This window comes from Plectropomus leopardus, chromosome 15, assembly GCF_026936395.1.
Source record: "Plectropomus leopardus strain MGB_pleo_1.0 chromosome 15, ASM2693639v1, whole genome shotgun sequence".
NCBI classification, from domain to species: Eukaryota; Metazoa; Chordata; class Actinopteri; order Perciformes; family Serranidae; genus Plectropomus; species Plectropomus leopardus.
This window is the reverse complement of record NC_142190.1, coordinates 340,001-358,808: the sequence shown is the minus strand read 5'-3', so window position 1 is coordinate 358,808 and position 18,808 is coordinate 340,001. Positions and strand designations below refer to the sequence as shown.

Below are 18,808 nucleotides of genomic sequence, written 5' to 3'. Positions count from 1 at the left end.
AATTTAATGGTTTATTTTTCAAGCAAGACTAAACAGTTTCTCTTCAGTGTTTTTTAGTCGCAGAGACGTGAATATGAGTTTGATTTTTTAGAGTTTTATTCTCATTAAAAGAACAATGTGAATCCGTCAGCGGATTATTTTACGGCAGAAAATCATTTTAGTCATAAAAAGACTAAATGTGTAAATCACGTGACACGTTTACGTCCTGCTGAGCTCATCTCATGTCTCATCAGCTGCTTCCATACCAGCACTAATCTAATCCATCCGTCTCCATGGCAACCAACACACACTCATTGTTGACTCGACCAGTTTGCAGCAAACAGACGTTTTGTTTGTATTTGACAGCATTTCCCAGTAAACATGTTTCCAGTTAAACCAGTCGGTCACGTGCTGCACACAATAACAATAAAAGAAATTCAGAAATGTTGTTTTTTTGGAGCGTGACAGCTGAACATGAACTCCTTAAAAACCTGTTAATGTTCATCATCTTCTGAACACAAACTTTATTACAAACTCAGATTTAAATCTGGTGATCTGAGGATTAAAGGACATTTCACTGATGTTTAACCCTTTGAACCCTGAGAGACAACATGAGAAAAAAAGATCAGTTTGACATGAAATGTGTTTTTAAATTGTGTTTCAGGGGGAAAACAACACATTTAAAAAAAATGTAAGCACTTTTGTGTGATCGTTTTCTTGTTTATTTTCGTTGTCTTTTTTTTGGGGGGGGGGGGGTCTTGTTAAGTCGCTCATTACTTTTTTTCTCATGTTTATGAAAGAAATCAAACCAAATGGCCCAGGCTTAGAAGGGTTAAATAAGTCAGCATAATTCCACCTGAATCTGAGTATAGCCTTTATCTATGATTGCTCAGTACTACAGAACATAGTAATTATGATTATTACGGATGTTAGTTTTGCTAAATTGAACCTTTATTCGCACAGCAGAAGTGCAGGATGTTCAGCTGGCAGCGACACCAGACTCCGTTCATAAATGTTTAATTTTAATATTTTTCGGTGCAGCAGTTGGAAATATCACCTGAGGAAACAAGATTTATGATATTTTATGAAGTGAGAGTTTCTACTCTTAAATTCGTCCTACATTAAACACGCCTCGCTGCGCGGATTTGACCGATTTTGACAGTTTGACGCTTTTTTTATGAGAATTGCTCTTTAAAAGTGAAGCGAAGTTAATGAGAAGAAACAGTGAATTTCTGTGAAGCAGCTGCTTCTTTTTCAACCATCCGGAGGCCGAAAGCCAAAAACAAATCCAAGTAAGAAATGTAAGGAAGCCCAGCGAAGGTCATCCTCGCTGCTCTTAAAACAGTACAGTTTCTGAAACAGCGCGTTTTGTCGGCGGAGTCTGGACTCAGAATATCCGCTTACCTTCAGATCATCAGCTCGCTCTGCTGCCGGCGCTCCGGTTCGTTCGCTTCTCGACCGATCGATTAATGAATCGATTGTGCGCGAGGAAAGAGGCGGCAGCGGCACGAGGACAGGGTGACGTCACAGTCCCTCTGTCTCCTGTGTTTGTCTCCTGTGTTTGTCTCCTGTGTTTGTCTCCTGTGTTTGTCTCCTGTGTGGATGGATTTCTGGATTCCCGGGTCAGCTTGTGTTATCGATCATTTGAAGACAGACAGATAGATGAATACATTTATTGATTAAATAAAGTTTTGTGTTTTTTGTCAACCCCCCCCCTCAGGTGGAGCCGCAGGTGGTTTCTTTGTGTGTTTTTTTTCTGTCACCTGTTGGATAAATCAAACATCCCGAAGCGTTTGGACTAAAACCAGTTTTTGTTATTGATTAACTGATCAGTTTTGAGATGTCTTCAAATAACTTTCTTAACAAACTCTGAACTCAGATTTCAGTCGTCATTATTGGTGATATTTTGTATCAGTAATATGAATCCGTAAAGTAACTAAAGTAACTAAAGTAACTAAAAGTAAAATCTTTCCCTCTGAGGAGCACCTCAAAAACCAGACTCGGAGCTGGTTTTGGGTTTTTCTGTTGTCGTTTTGACCCTTTAAATGCATCTTCTTGCTTCTTTTGCTTCTTTATTGTTATTTTGTGTCTCTGCATGTCTTTAGCATCTCCTCACTTTCCGTGTCTTTTTGTATTTGCTTTTTGTCTCTTTGTTTCCCCTTTTCTGTATTATTTTTTTTGTCTCTTTGTAGTTTTTTGTGTCTCTGTATTTATTTTGTGTCTCTTTGTAGTTTTTTGTGTCTCTGTAGTTTTTTTGTGTCTCTGTAGTTTTTTGTATCTCTGTAGTTTATTTTGTGTCTCTTTGTATTTTTTTGTCTCTGTAGTTTATTTTGTGTCTCTTTGTATTTTTTGTCTCTGTAGTTTATTTTGTGTCTCTGTATTTTTTTGTATCTCTGTAGTTTATTTTGTGTCTCTTTGTATTTTTTTGTCTCTGTAGTTTATTTTGTGTCTCTTTGTATTTTTTTGTCTTTGTAGTTTCTTTTGTGTCTTTGTAGTTTTTTGTGTCTCTGTAGTTTCTTTTGTGTCTTTGTAGTTTATTTTGTGTCTTTGTAGTTTTTTGTGTCTCTGTAGTTTATTTTGTGTCTTTGTAGTTTTTTGTATCTCTGTAGTTTATTTTGTGTCTTTGTATTTTTTGTATCTCTGTAGTTTATTTTGTGTCTGTAGTTTTTGTATCTCTGTAGTTTATTTTGTGTCTTTGTAGTTTTTTTGTGTCTCTGTAGTTTATTTTGTGTCTTTGTAGTTTATTTTGTTTCTTTGTAGTTTTTTGTGTCTCTGTAGTTTATTTTGTGTCTTTGTAATTTTTTGTATCTCTGTAGTTTATTTTGTGTCTTTGTAGTTTTTTGTATCTCTGTAGTTTATTTTGTGTCTTTGTATTTTTTGTATCTCTGTAGTTTATTTTGTGTCTTTGTAGTTTTTTGTATCTCTGTAGTTTATTTTGTGTCTTTGTAGTTTTTCGTGTCTCTGTAGTTTATTTTGTGTCTGTAGTTTTTTGTATCTCTGTAGTTTATTTTGTGTCGTAGTTTTTTGTGTCTCTGTAGTTTATTTTGTGTCTTTGTAGTTTTTTGTATCTCTGTAGTTTATTTTGTGTCTTTGTAGTTTTTTATGTCTCTGTAGTTTATTTTTTGTCTTTGTAGTTTATTTTGTGTCTTTGTAGTTTTTTGTATCTGTAGTTTATTTAGTGTCTTTGTAGTTTTTTGTATCTCTGTAGTTTATTTTGTGTCTCTTTGTATTTTTTGTCTCTGTAGTTTAGTTTGTGTCTTTGTAGTTTATTTTGTGTCTTTGTAGTTTTTCGTATCTCTGTAGTTTATTTTGTGTCATTGTAGTTTATTTTGTGTCTTTGTAGTTTTTTGTATCTCTGTAGTTTATTTTGTGTCTTTGTAGTTTTTTGTATCTCTGTAGTTTATTTTGTGTCTTTGTATTTTTTGTATCTCTGTAGTTTATTTTGTGTCTTTGTAGTTTTTTGTATCTCTGTAGTTTATTTTGTGTCTCTGTAGTTTATTTTGTGTCTAGTTTTTTGTGTCTCTGTAGTTTATTTTGTGTCTTTGTAGTTTTTTGTATCTCTGTAGTTTATTTTGTGTCTTTGTATTTTTTGTAGCTCTGTAGTTTATTTTGTGTCTCTGTAGTTTATTTTGTGTCTCTGTAGTTTATTTTGTGTCTTTGTATTTTTTGTATCTCTGTAGTTTATTTTGTGTCTTTGTAGTTTTTTGTATCTCTGTAGTTTATTTTGTGTCTTTGTATTTTTTGTAGCTCTGTAGTTTATTTTGTGTCTTTGTAGTTTTTTGTGTCTCTGTAGTTTATTTTGTGTCTCTTTGTAGTCGTGTTGTTGTTGTGTCTTCATGCTTGTTTTGTTGTTTCATTTATTCATTTGCTTCTAATATTACTTCAGTTTCAAACTATACTTTTTTCTCGTTTTTTTCTCGAAACACCATCACTCTTTCCTCCTAATATTATTACTTTATTGTTAAATTATTGCAACTTTATTGTCAAAACATTAAGATTTTTTGCTCCTAATATTTATCGTTTTATTGTCAAAATATTGAGACTTTGTTCTCAGATTATTGGGATTTTCCTCTCGGCGCATCATGAGGTTTCTCTCCTGATATTCTTCGTGTTCGTGGTTTTTCTCTCCTGAGTGCGTTATTTTCGGTCCTCCTGGCTTCGTGTCGTTGGTGTTGAATGTCGCACTGAGCCGATAAAAAGCAGCAGAAGAAGAAAATGAGACGCGTCACGCTGAGGACAGAATCTGTTCATCCGTTTATTTCTGGTTCATTTATACATGACATCATCGATTTAATTTGTGCCAAAGTATTTCAGACATGAAGACAGAAACCTCAGAGCTGTCGCTGAGATTTCCTACTGACATTAAACACACCACAGCTTCTATCTACAGGAGCTTCAGCCAATCAGGAGGCAGCAGGGCCGCCTCCGCGCGTTAAATATGTTGAGTTAAATATTTGGGATCCGTCTGTACATTCACATAAGTTTAATGACCCTCCATGCTGTCATTTGTGCCTGACATGCAAACTGCAGGTCAAAAGGTCAAAGTGCCGCCGGCGTTCGCCGACGGTTTGTTGGTGGTGCGTTCGCTGACGTCAGGCTCATGCCGCACACGCATCGTTTTCACCTTTAAAATGCAGCGTTATGTTTGTGTTTCAGTCGTTTTTAAAGTCTTTTCTGAGGTATCGAACAAGAATCCGGACGCTGTTCAGAAAAACATCTCAACAGAAAAAAATCAGTTTTAAAAGTGCTGAATAAATAACTGTTTTAGTTATCATTTTTATAATTTTGTTTTAAAAAAAGACAAAGTATAACAGACTATCTGGCCGATGTTTTTTTGCATTTTAAGAAAAAGTCATAAAAAAAATATTTATTCAATTTTTACTTTTTGATATTTTGGGTAACATTTAAATTTTGTTCTGGTAACATTGCAACTTTTTTCCTCCTAAACTGATTACTTCATCACTGTAACTTTATTTTGGCGCTAATATTTTTATTTATTTATTTATTATCAAAAACTTAAAGCTGTTTTCACAAAATGTACCTTCATTCTCGTTAGCATATTACATTTTGGTGCAATTTTCAACTTTTTCTTTTCAAAATATTGTGACTTTTTTCCCAAATTATTATTATTTTTCTCAAACTGTTACTACATTTTATTCAAATGTTTTTACTTTTTAAAATCAAGATATTGTTACTTCAAATCAAATCAAATTATAATGACTTTTTTCTCAAATTGTTACATTTTTATTCAACTTTTTCTTTAATTAAGATGCTTTCATCAAATTATTCCAACTTTTTTTTATTATTACTTTTTCCAAATAACTTTATTCTGAAATTGTTACCAACTTTTACTAATTTATTTTTACTTCTTAAAGCAAAATTATTGTTACTTTTTTTCTAAAATTGATAAGTTTTTCTAAAATGATTGAGAGTTTTTCTGCGACGTGTTTCTCTGACGGCGACTCGGACTCTCGGCTGAAATGTTGAGCAGAAATAAACGTGTTGATTTCTCTCCTTCACGGAGACCGTGGTGACCTTTGACCCGCCGTCCTGTGTGACACTAACGAAGAAGAATAAAGGGGTAGGTCGATGAACGCAGCGTCGGTGTTCGGCCCTCCGGTGGTCAGAGACACAAACTGCAGCTCTTTAATATTTCACTACATACGAAGCTTGAAGCGAGGACAGACAGGAGTCACGCACGGTGTTTCTGCGCTCAGGTTCAGTTATTCGGGGAGTTTGAGGGTGAACGAGGCTCAGAGGGTGAACGAGGCTCAGAGGGTGAACGAGGCTCAGAGGGTCAGTCAGCGATCGGCGACTCGTTGGAAAGCATCACACTCCGGTTTCTTTTTTTTTTCTTTTTTTTCGACGTGAGCGCCCGATCGTCCTGAGGAGGTTTCCAGCTGACTCAGCAGAGACGCTGGTGGACGGCGTCTCTGATCCGGGTCCTCGCAGGTTTGCAGGTCCAGTCGAGCCGTGTCTTCGTGTCCTCCAGCCCGCTGTTGCTGCGCCGAGCTCGCCGTCAACAGGTGAGAGTTCAAACAGGTGTATTTCTGGCCCGACAGACGGAAGGCGACGGCGGTCTGCGGGGCGTCGCTGGTGGTGGAGAAGGCGGCACAGTCAGCCGGTCGGACCACCAGAGACACGAGTTCACGAGTCGGCCTGGAGACGTTTCAGTTCTGGAGCGTCGGCGACCTCCGCTGACACGTGTCCCTGGTGGCCCCGCCCCCGTCATTAGGAGGTGGCGGTCTGTTTGCGGAAAGTCTCGAAGAACGCCAGCATCCCCTTCCTCACGCTGCTGCTGCCGTTGCTCTTGGTAATCCTCGATGTCATCACGCCGCCGCTGCTGCTGCCATGGAGACGGGAGGCAAGCGCAGGGAAGGCATCCATGGAGTTCGCCCGTTTGACCTTCGACTGGGCCGCACGCCACGACTTGGTCCTGGGAGGAGGAGTCTGAGCCACCAGACACTTCTGATACTGGACCTGATGGACAGGAGGGGACGGAGGTCAGAGGTCAAAGGTCCTGAAAGATATCATGACCTCGATCAAATTCATACAACCCGTGTTTTTCTCAAATTAATGACAAATGTTATTTCTCATTATTGGAACATTTTTCATAATTAAAATTTTTCTCTCAAATTTGTACAACTTTCCTAAAATAGCTCTAATTTTTAATCAGATTATTTTTTTAAGTTTCTAAAATTATTACTCTTGTTTTTTGTAGGAGTTTTTTTTTTTTTACATTTTTACAATTTTTTCCCTCAAATGACAGGACGTTTTTTTCAAATTTTTTTGACTTTTTTCATCTTTTCTTAAAAAAATATGACTTTTTCTTAAATTATTACAGCTTTTTTACCTGAAATTCTTATGATTTTTTTTCACAAATTATTCTGATTTTTCTCTCAGAGGCGCTTCAGCATTCAGGTGTTTGGGCGTACCTGCGCAGGTGTGCACTCACCATACATGCGGCCTGGACGGCCTCGGACAGGATCCCTGCATCCGGCTCGCACCAGAACACATGACACTCAAACTGCTGCGTGCCGCCATCAACGATCACAGCGAAGGTGTGGCTGTCGTGGCCGACGCCCAGAAAGGTGAGGAAACGCACCTGACATTCCCAGAGAGGCTCCTCCCCTTCCTGTCAGGAACCAATGAGATAGAGGACACGAAGTCAGCTGATGAACCATCACCTGGCGGACTAACGGAGGACGGCGGCGGCGGTACCTCTCCCCTCCACAGAGACAGGATGTTGTCGGTGACGTGGACCACCGCCGGCTCCCACTCGTCTCTGTCGGTGGAGTTCATGATGCTCTCGATCGCTCGGTTCAGCACCTCCATACCTGCGACACATGAGCACGTTAGAGTCCACCTGGACAGGTAACCAGCAGCGTCTTTACAACCAATCACAGAGCTGGATGCTCAGGTGTGTTACCCATCGCTCGGGACACCGGCAGGTTACCGATGTACTGCACCTCGAACTTCTGCACCTGCTGCCGCACCGCCTCCAGAAACTCCACTGAAACAGCAGAAAACCAGAGTGACCTTTGACCTCCAAATTCTCATCCGCTCATCTGTAAGTCTGAGTGAACGTTTGTGCCAAATCTGAAAAAAATTCCTCGAGGCATTTTTGAGATATCATGTTCAAGAGAGATGATGGTTCACAGTGACCTCTGACCAAATTCTAATCAGTTCATCATCAAGTAACTCAACGTGTTTTGGAAAAATCACGTTCATTAGAAAGAGATACACGTAAGACCACAATGACCTATGACCACCAATTTCTAATCAAGTAATTGATTAATTGAATTCAACTAAGTGAACGCTTGTGCCAAATCTGAAGACATTCCATTAAGGTGTTTTGAGATAATCAGGTTCACAAAACAAGATGAATCCAAAGGTCAAGGTCACAGTGACCTTTGCATTCAAATTCTTATCAGTTCATTGTTAGGTGTAAATGCACGTTTGTGTCAACATTTTTTAAATTCCCTCAAGGTGTTTTGAGATAATCACTGCCACAAGAGTGAGACAGAACAGGTCACTCTGACCTTGACCTTTGACCTTTGGCCAATATTGAATCAGTTCACTGTCCAAGTGAATGTTTGTGCCAAATTTTAATTCATGTCAATGCAAGTTAGTTTGAATTACAAAGACCATCATCACAAATCACAATTTGTCTCAGAGGGCTTTACAGCAGGCACCATTCCTCTTTGCCCGGACCCTTACATCCACTAAGGAAAAATTCCCCAAAAAACCCTATAATGGGAAAAAGAAGGTCTAGAAACCACCTTTAAGGTATTTTGGGGTAATAATTTTTTTAATTAGATGCATGGCATGACACTATGACCACCGAATTCTAATCAGGTCATTGCTAATTCTTAGTGAACGTTTGAGCCAAATCTGAAGAGATTCCCGGAAGACATTCTTAAGTTATCAATTTCACAATGTCACATTCAAAAGAATGAAACACATAAGGTCACAGTGACCTTAATCTTTGATCTATGACCACCCAAATCTAAGTTCATCGCTGAGTCAAACAGAATGTTTGTGCCAAATTTTAAAAACCTCTCCAAAGGTGTTCTTGAGATATTGTGTTCACAATTTCATATTCAAAAGAATGAAACGCGTAAGGTCACAGTGACCTTGATGTTTGACCTATAAACACCAAAATTTAATCAGTCCATCTTTGAGTCAAAATGAACGTTTGTGCCAAATTTCAAAAACATCTCTAAAGGTGTCCTTAAGATATCACGTTCAATAGAATGGGATGTTTCAGATGGACAACATGAACACGTAACGCCCCATAACAAACAGCCAATCAGAGAGCAGCAGGTGATGTCAGAGGACAGGTGAGTCACCTTGTCGGGGCAGGTCTTCAGGTGAGATGCTCTCCATGGTCAGTGAGCGAGATGGCCGCATCAGCGCCTTCTCTGACATCATCTGCGGAGAAATCACATGACAGCGACATCGTCGTCACCTGAGCAGCTGGCGTGAGCATGCTAACGTGCTAACATGCTAACGTGCTAAGCTAACAAGGATAGCGTCTCGCCTGAGCGAGTCTTCAGGTGAGTTCGGGGACTGACTGACCTTGGAGCACATCTCGTGCAGCGCCGTGGCGATGGCTTTGGCCGGAGCGTTGCAGCGAAACACGTGACACTTGAGCACGCAGCTGTCCTTATCGCCCGCCACGAACGCAAAGTCCCTGAACACACACACACACACACACATACACACACACATTCACAGAGTCATGTGACCAGCTGGCGCTCCGTCAGTCATGTGAGCAGCAGGTTAGTGACCCTGACGTATGGCGGAGGCTGTGAGGTGTGTTTACCTGTCCCTGCCCAGGTGGAGGACGAGTGTTTGAGAAACAGAGAGAGTGACAGGGTTAGTGCAAACAAGTAAACAAACAAACACACACACAGGTAAACAAACAGACAGGTAAACAAACAAACAAAGACAGGTAAACAAACAAACAAAGACAGGTAAACAAACAAACAGGTGCGTTTGTTTTGAGGGTGCAGAAACAGACTGGGAGCGTGTGCCGTTAGCTTAGCTTAGCACAAAGACTGAAAGCGGAGGGAAACTGTTAGCTTGCTCTTGATTGGCCGGGTGTAGAAACGTGACGCTGCCTGTGATTGGCTCACCTGCCGTTGTTGCAGCCCACCCCCCACACACGGATGTTGATGATTGGCTGACAGTGCAGGGGGGTGTGGTCTAACGGGTCCAACAGGGTCAGAGTGTCTTTCTTCAGGACCAGCATCATCTCTCGTCCCTGTGGACAGACAGAGAGGACAGAGACAGAGAGGACAGAGACAGAGTGGACAGAGACAGAGTGGACGGACAGAGATGTAAAGGAAGATGTAGGCCGAATTGTTAATGTTCAAACTGATAAACTTTATTTTTTTGTGTGAGTTTGATGCTGCAACACCTTCTGATAAAGGAAAATAAAATCACCAAAACATTTTCTTCAATCAACACCCCAAAGGGCCCAAATATTTCTTTAATAAAAAAAATTTGAGAAAAAAAATTGCCGAAATATTTTCCTTAAAAGTTGCTATACATTTTTAAAGGAAAAACACAACAAAAATACAGAAAAAAACACTTTTTTTCTTGAGAAAAAAATATTAGCAAAACATTTAAAGTGCTTCAGATTTATTAAGATTAAAAAAAATCACCAAAATCTTTGAAAAAAAAACCCTGCAAAATGTTTTCTTGAAAAATCGCCAAACATTTTTTCCAAAGAAAATAAAATCACCAAGAATTTGCAAAGAAAAATCACTGAAATGTTTTCTTGAAAAATCACCAAAAATTTTGAAGAAAAAGAATCAGCAAAATATTTTTCTTAAAATTTATTTTGCTGATAAGTATCTGGCTTTTCTTCTTTATATTTCTTTTTTACAATTAAAAAAATAGATTTTGTCATTTTTTTCTTCAAATCTTTTGATGATTTAATGACAGGAATATTTCTGATGATTTTCCTCCTTTTTTAGAGCACAAGTTCATCAGTGTGAACATTAAATATCAGAGGATTTACTGACGGCTGACTCCTGCTTTTATTCGGTGTGAGCAGGTTTCTGGGTCAGTGTGTAATGAAGACAGACGGACAGACGGACAGATGGACGGATGGACGGATGGACAGGTAAAGGTGTCTCACCTCCCCCCAGGCGCCCTGCCTGTCTCTCTGCTCGGGGCTGCTGCAGTGAGACAGCTGCTGGATGACGTTACTGACAGCGAGACTGCTGCGACCCGGAGACAAGTCCTCCTCCTCCACCTCCAGCCAGCCCAGAGAGCGCACGGCGAAGCACTGAGGGACAGACAGAGACGAGAGGAGGACAGACAGACAGAGAGACAGAACAAAAGGGAGAGACAGATGACGAGATTTAGCGGTCAGTGAGTCGTTGGGTGACAAACAGAGAAACCAGGACACAGACGGACAGACGGACAGACGGAGGGACGGAGAGACGGACAGATTAAATCAGATTAGTGAGGCGGTGGTGGAGGGAGGTCGAGCAGAGAGAGATTAGAGCAGATTACAGCTCCGGCCGACCGACAGCAGCTCTCACTTTATTCACGTCAACACCGTCTGACATGATGTCATCCTCAACTTCCTGTGACATCACAGTTCACCATGGCAACCATCAGAAAACAACCTTTAGATCAATAAAACGCTGCTGATCAATAATCGCTCTCTTTGTTTATATTTTTTGAATGATTGAAATAAACGTCCCGTCCTCTCAGCTCAGAGCTCCGCGGAGCGTTTCAGCGTGTTTCCGACTGTTTGTCCGACTGTAGACAGACAGAAACACACGAGGGAGCTTTACGAAGTGTCCTGTCTGATCTCCGAGGTCATTTATTATTTATTAAAACATTTATTAAAGGTTTAATTAACCATCTGATGACACCTCTCACTGAAACAGAGAGAGATTATCAGTGTCACGTTTAGTGATAAGGTTCACCTTCACAAATCTGTCTAAATTTATCTCAGAGGGTTTTACAGCAGGCACCATCCCTGGTGCACGGACCCTCACACAGAATACTAGTACTACTACCACTACTACTGCACCATGTTGGGTTGTAGTAGTTTAGTTGTTATTGCGTTGTTCTTGATGTAGTAGTAAAAGTAGGAGTAAAAGTTGCTGTAGTGGTAGTTGTTGATTATGTTGATGGTGTGGTTGTAGTAATAGTAGTAGTAGTTGTAGTTGTTGTTGATGTTGTAGTTGTAGTAGTAGTTGTTGTTGTTGCAGTAGTTGTTGACATTATTGATGGCGTAATTGCTGTAATAGTAGTAGTAGTAGTTGTTGTGGTAGTTGCTGATGATGTTGATAGTGTAGTTGTTGTAATAGTAGTATTAGCAGTTACTGTGTAGTAGTTGATGTTGTCGTTGTAGTTGTAGTTGTAGTAGTAGATGTAGTTGTTAACATTTTTGTTTTGTTGTTAGTGTGTAGTTATTGGTGATGTTTTTGTATTGTTGTTGTGGTATTATTGTAGTATTGTTATTGTTGTATTGTTGTAGTTGTTAATGTTTTTGTTATTGTTGTTAGTGTGTAGTTATTGGTGTTGTTGTATTGTTGGTGTTGTAATATTGTAGTATTGTTATTGTTGTATTGTTGTAGTTGTTAATGTTTTTGTTATTGTTGTTAGTGTGTAGTTATTGGTGTTGTTGTATTGTTGGTGGTGTTGTTGTAATATTGTAGTATTGTTATTGTTGTATTGTTGTAGTTGTTAATGTTTTTGTTATTGTTGTTAGTGTGTAGTTATTGGTGTTGTTGTATTGTTGGTGTTGTTGTTGTAATATTGTAGTATTGTTATTGTAGTATTGTTATTGTTGTATTGTTGTAGTTGTTAATGTTTTTGTTATTGTTGTTAGTGTGTAGTTATTGGTGATGTTGTATTGTTGTTGTATTACTGATGTTGTTGTTGTAGTAATTGCCATAGTAGTTGTTGGAGTAATAGTAGTAGTAGTAGTCATAGTAGTAGTTGTTGTTATTGTTGTTAGTGTGTAGTTATTGGTGATGTTTTGATTGTGTTGTTGTGGTTGTTGTTGGCACCTTGGCGTTGGGGTCGTGGTTGGTGAGATAATCCTCATGCCACGAAGACCTGCAAGAAAAAAACAGAATTCATATAAACTCTGTGTGCATGTGTGTGCGTGCGTGCGTGCGTGCGTGCGTGTGTGTGTGTTACCTGGCCTCAGGTGGTCCATTTGAGTCTCTGTTGGATCTATGTTGTCCCGCCTCCTCCTGTTGAAATATGACACCACAGAAGAAGACAGTGCATCTGACCCGGGTTAAACTGAGACTAACCAGGTAAACTGTGACTAACCGGGTTAAACTGAGACTAACCGGGTTAAACTGAGATTAAACGGGTTAAACTGAGACTAACCGGGTTAAACTGAGACTAACCTGGTTAAACTGAGACTAACCGGGTTAAACTGAGATTAAACGGGTTAAATTAAGACTAACCAGGTTAACCAGGTACGGTGAGGAGTTGGTCACCTGAGTGTCGAGCAGCTGTGGCGTCCCGCTGAGGCAGGGGTGTTGCCACTGGGTGGCGCCGGTAGGAACGTGCCAGTAGTAAGTTCCCGTAGAGTCTTTGATGGTTCTCCAGCCGGAGGGCAGGTCCGGGTCCAGCAGCAGGTTCTGGTCCGTCCAGATGTTGTCTGAACAGGGAGAACATTAAAAAAATCACATTTTAAACTGAAGGTTGTTTTTAGTTGTTTGTTTTTTTGTTTGATTGTTTTTAAACTGTGAATTTAGACGAACCAGGTTAACCCTTTGAAACCTGGAGTCACCTCACTTTTCTTTATATCATTTTAAGCACTTATGCTTTTATTTGTTTTACCTTTTTTTAAAATTTCATTTGTGTTTAACAAATTTTCAGGCAAGTCTTGTGTACTCTTGTACTGGGTCATGTCTTGTTTCATTGCTCATTGTCTTCTTGCTCAGTTTTTAAAGGGCTTATTTGGACAAACCTGAAACGTGAGAAAATTGGCTTGATTTCCTCTAAAAACAGGAAGAAGGCAGTGAGCAACAAGAGAAGATGTGATCCAAAAATTAACAAGAAATGAACCAAAAGTGCTATTAGTATTAATAAAAAGTAAGTGTAGAAGAAAAAAAACTTAACAAAAGAACACAAGTGAGGTAAAATGTCCAGAAAACTATGTTTATAATTAAAATAATTATATCTTGTTCGTTTTTGGTACTTTTCTTACTCTTTACTTATATTCCTGGTAATTTTTTTGTATTGTTTGATCATTTCTTCCTGATTTTTTTGGCTTTGTCAACTCAGAAATGACTTGCAAAAGGTATTTAAAAAATTATAATAACTTCTCAAAATAATTATAAATATGTAATTATGATCATTTAAATATAGTTTTCCCACCATTTTTCTCTTATCATGAGACATTTCCCTTGCTTTTTAAAGATGATTTTCTTTATCTACTAATTGCCTTATTCCATGTTTCTGAAAGAAATTGCACCACTTTGTTTGGGGTTTCAGGGGTTAATTTGAAGAAAGTATTCTGATTTGGACAACTTTAAAATTTAAAAACATTCAACAAAAAAACAGCTTTTTTCTGTGATTTGCAGGTGGATTTCTGGACAAACTCCAGAGATGCTGACCTCATCTAAAAACGTGTTTCATGGAGGAGAAGAAGAAGAAGATCACGTGAGTAACCACAGAATTATTGTGCAAATATGACCAGCTGACGTCCATCATGTCTCTGGGACACGTATCTCTTGTCTCTTAGTGTGTGTCGTCCGTCCAGAACAAAATGTCCAGAGTGACCGGAGGTCAGACAGCAGCGGGACAGGAAACAGGAGACGATCTGAATAATTAATAAACCCTGAGAGACAGAAACTGCTGAATCAGCTGATCAAAAGAAAACCATATGTATGATGGGGGGATTAACCCTTTAAAACCTGGATTCAGTTCTGTTGCCTTTCAGATGCCTTTCAGAAGCATTTAAACCCTTAAAACCCCAAGCATAATACTTTGAGTTATTTAAATATATATATATATATATATATGTGTGTGTGAAAATAGCCATAAGCTCCTTTAGCAGATAAGCCTGCAAATTGCAAGAAATAATGAAAAGTTGACAAGAAAAATGACTGGATAAGAGAGAGAAAATTATTAGTAAATTTAAAAATTCTAGGGAAAAATAATCAAGAAAATGGTATATGAAAGCATTATAACGATTTAGGTTATTTTCTGTATTATGTTATTTTTTTCTTTAAAAGAGAATGTCACTTTTTTATTTTACAAAATGTAGATAATTGTTTTTAATTTAAAAATGCTCTGATTTTCCCCTTTTTAAAGAACTTTATTTTACCTCCCAATTTTCATGTTTCTTTTTAAAAAAATAATTCTTTCTAAAAAAAGTCTTTCTCAAAAGAATTTGGGCTACAATTGAGGCTACAGCCACGTATAGGCTCTACATGAGGCGTATTTAATTCTACAATTCTACAATTTCATTTAGCAGACGCTTTTATCCAAAGCGATGTACAACACAAGCAAGAATTTAGACTTAAGGAAAAAACCCTTAGTAATTGCAAAAAGTGCTTCAGGTGTGATTGGTCACAGGTATTGCCGTCTAGTGGCAGAAGAAGTGCCGCACAGCATCTTTCGCATGCAGAGTGTAGTGGGCGAGAAGGAGAGCAGACCTGGATCGGGGATTCCAGGTAGGCTGGAGCAGTTCTTGTGATTGTTTTGTAAGCCAAGAGAAGTGCTTTGAATTTGATTCTGGCTGCCACTGGAAGCCAGTGAAGAGAAATTAGCAGCGGGGTGACATGTGCTGTTTTGGGCTGGTTGAAGACCAGACGTGCTGCTGCGTTCTGGATCATCTGAAGAGGTTTGAATGAGCATGCAGGGAGGCCTGCCAGAAGAGAGTTGCGGTAGTCAATGCGTGAGATCACAAGAGCCTGAACCAGAAGCTGTGTGGCCTGTTGGGTCAGGAAGGGTCTGATCTTCCTGATGTTGTAGAGGGCATAACGACAAGACCGAGAAACTGAGGCCACATGAACCTTAAAGGTCAGCTGGTCATCAATCATGACACCCAGGTTTCTGGCTGAGTTTGTGGGCACAAGTAGGCTCGAGTCTAGTTGGACACTGATCCGAGGCTGAACAGATGGACAAGCTGGAAAGACCATGAGCTCGGTCTTAGACAGATTTAGCTGAAGGTGGCGTTCCTTCATCCATGTGGAGATATCAGCCAGACACGCTGATATCCGAGCTGAGACCGTTCTGTCATCAGGTGGAAAGGAGAGGAAGAGCTGAGTGTCATCAGCATAGCAGCGGTAGGAGAAACCGTGGGAGCGGATCACTGCACCGAGTGAGGTGGTGTACAGAGAGAAGAGTAGGGGACCAAGCACCGACCCCTGAGGAACCCCTGTCGATAGGCCATGTGGCCTAGACACCTCTCCTCGCCATGACACTCTGAAGGATCTGCCTGTGAGGTAGGACTTGAACCACCATAGGACAGAACCTGAGATGCCGAGCTCAGAGAGTGTGGAGAGGAGGATTTGATGGTTCACCGTGTCAAAGGCAGCAGACAGGTCCAGCAGCAGTAGGACAGAGGATTGACCAGCAGCTCGAGCCAGTCTCAGTGACTCAGTGACTGACAGGAGTGCAGTCTCAGTGGAGTGGTCACACCTGAAGCCAGACTGAAAGGAGTCGAGTAGGTTGTTGTTCCACAAGTGTTCAGAGACCTGGTTAAATACTGCGCGCTCCAGTATTTTCGACAGAAATGGTAGAAGTGAGACTGGCCTGTAGTTTTCAACCTGGGCGGGGTTGAGATTAGGCTTTTTGAGCAGTGGGGTGACACGGGCTTGCTTAAAAGTAGCAGGAAAAGTGCCAGTTTTTAGGGAGGAATTGACAATGTGTGTGACTGCAGGTTTGATCGTGGGCAGGATGGTCTGCAGGATGCGGGTGGGTATTGGATCGAGAGGACATGTTGTAGGTTTTGAGCTCAGAAGAAGTCTGGAGACCTCATCCTCGGTCAGAGGAGCGAAAGAGCAGAGTGAAGCAGCAGTAGTGGGTTTGAGCTGACTGGGCCGGTCAGGCTCAGAGAACTGGTTGCTGATTGCAGCCACCTTTTCAGTGAAAAAGGAGGAAAACATGTCTGGAGTCAGTGTAGGGGAAGGCTGAGCAGCTGGAGGAGAAAGCAAGGAGTTAAACACCATAAACAGTTTTCTGGAGTCAGTAGCAGCACAGATCTTGTTCTGATAGAAGGCTTTCTTAGCGGACTGTAAGGAAGAGGTAAAGGAAGCAAGTTTCTGTTTGTATGAGGACAAATCAGTGGGTTCTTGGGATTTACGCCACTTTCTTTCTGCTGCCCTGAGTCCAGTTCTTTGTTCTCTCAGAGCTTCAGAGAGCCATGGACTTGGTTGTTTTTTCTTGGCTGGTTTGGACACCAGGGGGCAGAGTTTGTCCAGAGAGGATGCCAGAGAGGAACAGAGTGTTTCTGTAGCCTCATTAACTGAAAGTGAGGAGAAGTGTGAGTGGTCAGGCATGGCAGAGCTCACCTCATCAGACAGCTGTGCTGCTGTGAGGGACTTATGGTTTCTGCGGAGGGAAATTGTCTGAGTGGGTGTCTGCAATTGCGGAAAGGCAGCTGCAAATTTTACCAAGAAATGGTCTGACAGGTGTAGTGGGGTAACTGTCACATCTGCTATGGAGCAGTTACGAGTCAGCACCAAGTCAAGGACTTTACCAGCTTTGTGGGTGGGAGGAGAAGGAGCTAGTTCAAGTGCAGAGGAGGAGAGGAGTGCCAGAAAGTTGTTTGCGAGAGTACTGTCAATGTGAATGTTCATGTCTCCCATGACAGTCAGTGGTGTGCCATCATCAGGGATGTCAGAGAGTAACATGTCCATTTCAGAGACAAAGCTATCCAGATTACCCCCTGGTGGGCGGTACACAACCAGAATATATGCTTTGATGGGAGCAGCATTTAACCCTTTGAAACCTGAGCAAACTTGATGTCTTTGATTTCAGTGAAAGAAGACATGACCCAAAAATTAACAAGAAACTAGTAAAAATTAGCTGAAATTTATAAAAACAAGAAAGTAAAAAGAACGATAGAAAAATGAAAACGAAAGCATTAAACGACCTAAGAAATGAATTGGGTGACAAAAAATGACCAGGAAGTTAGTTTAGAAAACAGAAAAATAAACATAAAACTAAAAAAACCAAACAACAACAAAATACAACTGTTATAATTATACTTAAAAAATAAAATAAAACGTAGCATTTTTTTCTCCACTTTCAGCCCTTTTCTCTAATTTGTAATTTGTGTTGTTCCCTTTTTTTTAAATCATTATTTATTTTATTTTTCTTTGCTTATTTTCAGGTACAGATGGTTGATTTTTTTTTCTTCCTAAGTTTTTGCATTTAATCAAACCAATTTGTTCAGATTTCAAAGGGTTAACTGTCTCACAGGAATCAGGCGATCTGATTGGTACTAACTGGCCTCACCTCCTCTGACAGACTGCAGGAAGTGATGTCATTATGACCTCACAGACAGAGTGTCCTGGTATCCCGCAGTCCGTGTGTGTGTGTGTGTGTGTGTGTTTCTGTTCTTCTGTCGTTGTGAGGTCCTGTCTGACCTATTCTCTCAGTGGGGTCATGTGACTGATGGCCAATCAGAGGGCTATAAATCCTGTAAAAAAAGGTCACCTGATGTGTTTGTACATGATGTCATTGTCACAGAGACTGAGAGGACGCGTGTTTGGACATTTTTGGACGAATGGACACAGTCGCTGACGTCTCTGAGCTTCCTGAAATAAGAAGTTCGTTTGTGGGCTGAAAAAGTTACATCGACTTCGTTCTTTATTTTGCATCAAACTTCAGTTCAAAGCTGAGCTTTTATTTTCTTAAATTACTGAACTCAACAGGCTGATATTTGGGACAGGCGTCTATAAGGGACGGACTTTTAATTCCTGCCACATAAAACTGTTCCTCAGCAAAAGATGTAAAATACAATCACATTATTTATTTAATACTTTGAGACCTGGCAAACTGGCTTTATTTTAATATAATTACATGGGAAGAACGTAACGAGGAAAACAAGAAAAAAAAAGGCCCAAAGGTCAGCAAGAAATCTGTGAAAAGGACGAGAGAATTCACACACGCACAAAAGAAAATAAAATGCAAGAAAGGACCCAAATAATGCTGAAAGATTATAAAAAGTCTGTAGAATATAATTATGAAAACAGTTCACTGAAGTTTTTCTTGGCTTTTTAAAAAAAAAAGTCCTTTACGTCTGCTAATCTCTTCCGTTCGTCTCTTTTGTTGACTGATAATCCGTCCTCTTCTTCTTTGGTTCTCTGGTTTCAGT

General features: G+C 40.0%; 1 protein-coding gene across 2 annotated transcripts in view; it reads right to left on the bottom strand.

Moving 5' to 3' along the window:
• Nucleotides 1–4,220: 4,220 nt before the first annotated feature.
• The window catches only part of apbb3 (amyloid beta precursor protein binding family B member 3), a 16,414-nt gene continuing 1,826 nt past the window's right edge, over nucleotides 4,221–18,808 (bottom strand). Inside the window, exons 2-12 of one of the 2 annotated variants that reach the window (XM_042499253.2) lie at nucleotides 12,936–13,132; nucleotides 12,658–12,713; nucleotides 12,525–12,573; nucleotides 10,631–10,780; nucleotides 9,621–9,748; nucleotides 9,061–9,175; nucleotides 8,832–8,913; nucleotides 7,409–7,492; nucleotides 7,201–7,316; nucleotides 6,935–7,114; nucleotides 4,221–6,459 (exon numbers count right to left, since the gene is read on the bottom strand). In XM_042499253.2, coding sequence (XP_042355187.1) covers nucleotides 6,211–6,459; nucleotides 6,935–7,114; nucleotides 7,201–7,316; nucleotides 7,409–7,492; nucleotides 8,832–8,913; nucleotides 9,061–9,175; nucleotides 9,621–9,748; nucleotides 10,631–10,780; nucleotides 12,525–12,573; nucleotides 12,658–12,713; nucleotides 12,936–13,132 — 1,406 coding nt within the window. In that variant the 3' untranslated portion in view covers nucleotides 4,221–6,210. The remainder of the gene's footprint in view (nucleotides 6,460–6,934; nucleotides 7,115–7,200; nucleotides 7,317–7,408; nucleotides 7,493–8,831; nucleotides 8,914–9,060; nucleotides 9,176–9,620; nucleotides 9,749–10,630; nucleotides 10,781–12,524; nucleotides 12,574–12,657; nucleotides 12,714–12,935; nucleotides 13,133–18,808) is intronic. The other variant, XM_088088611.1, reaches the window with a different exon arrangement.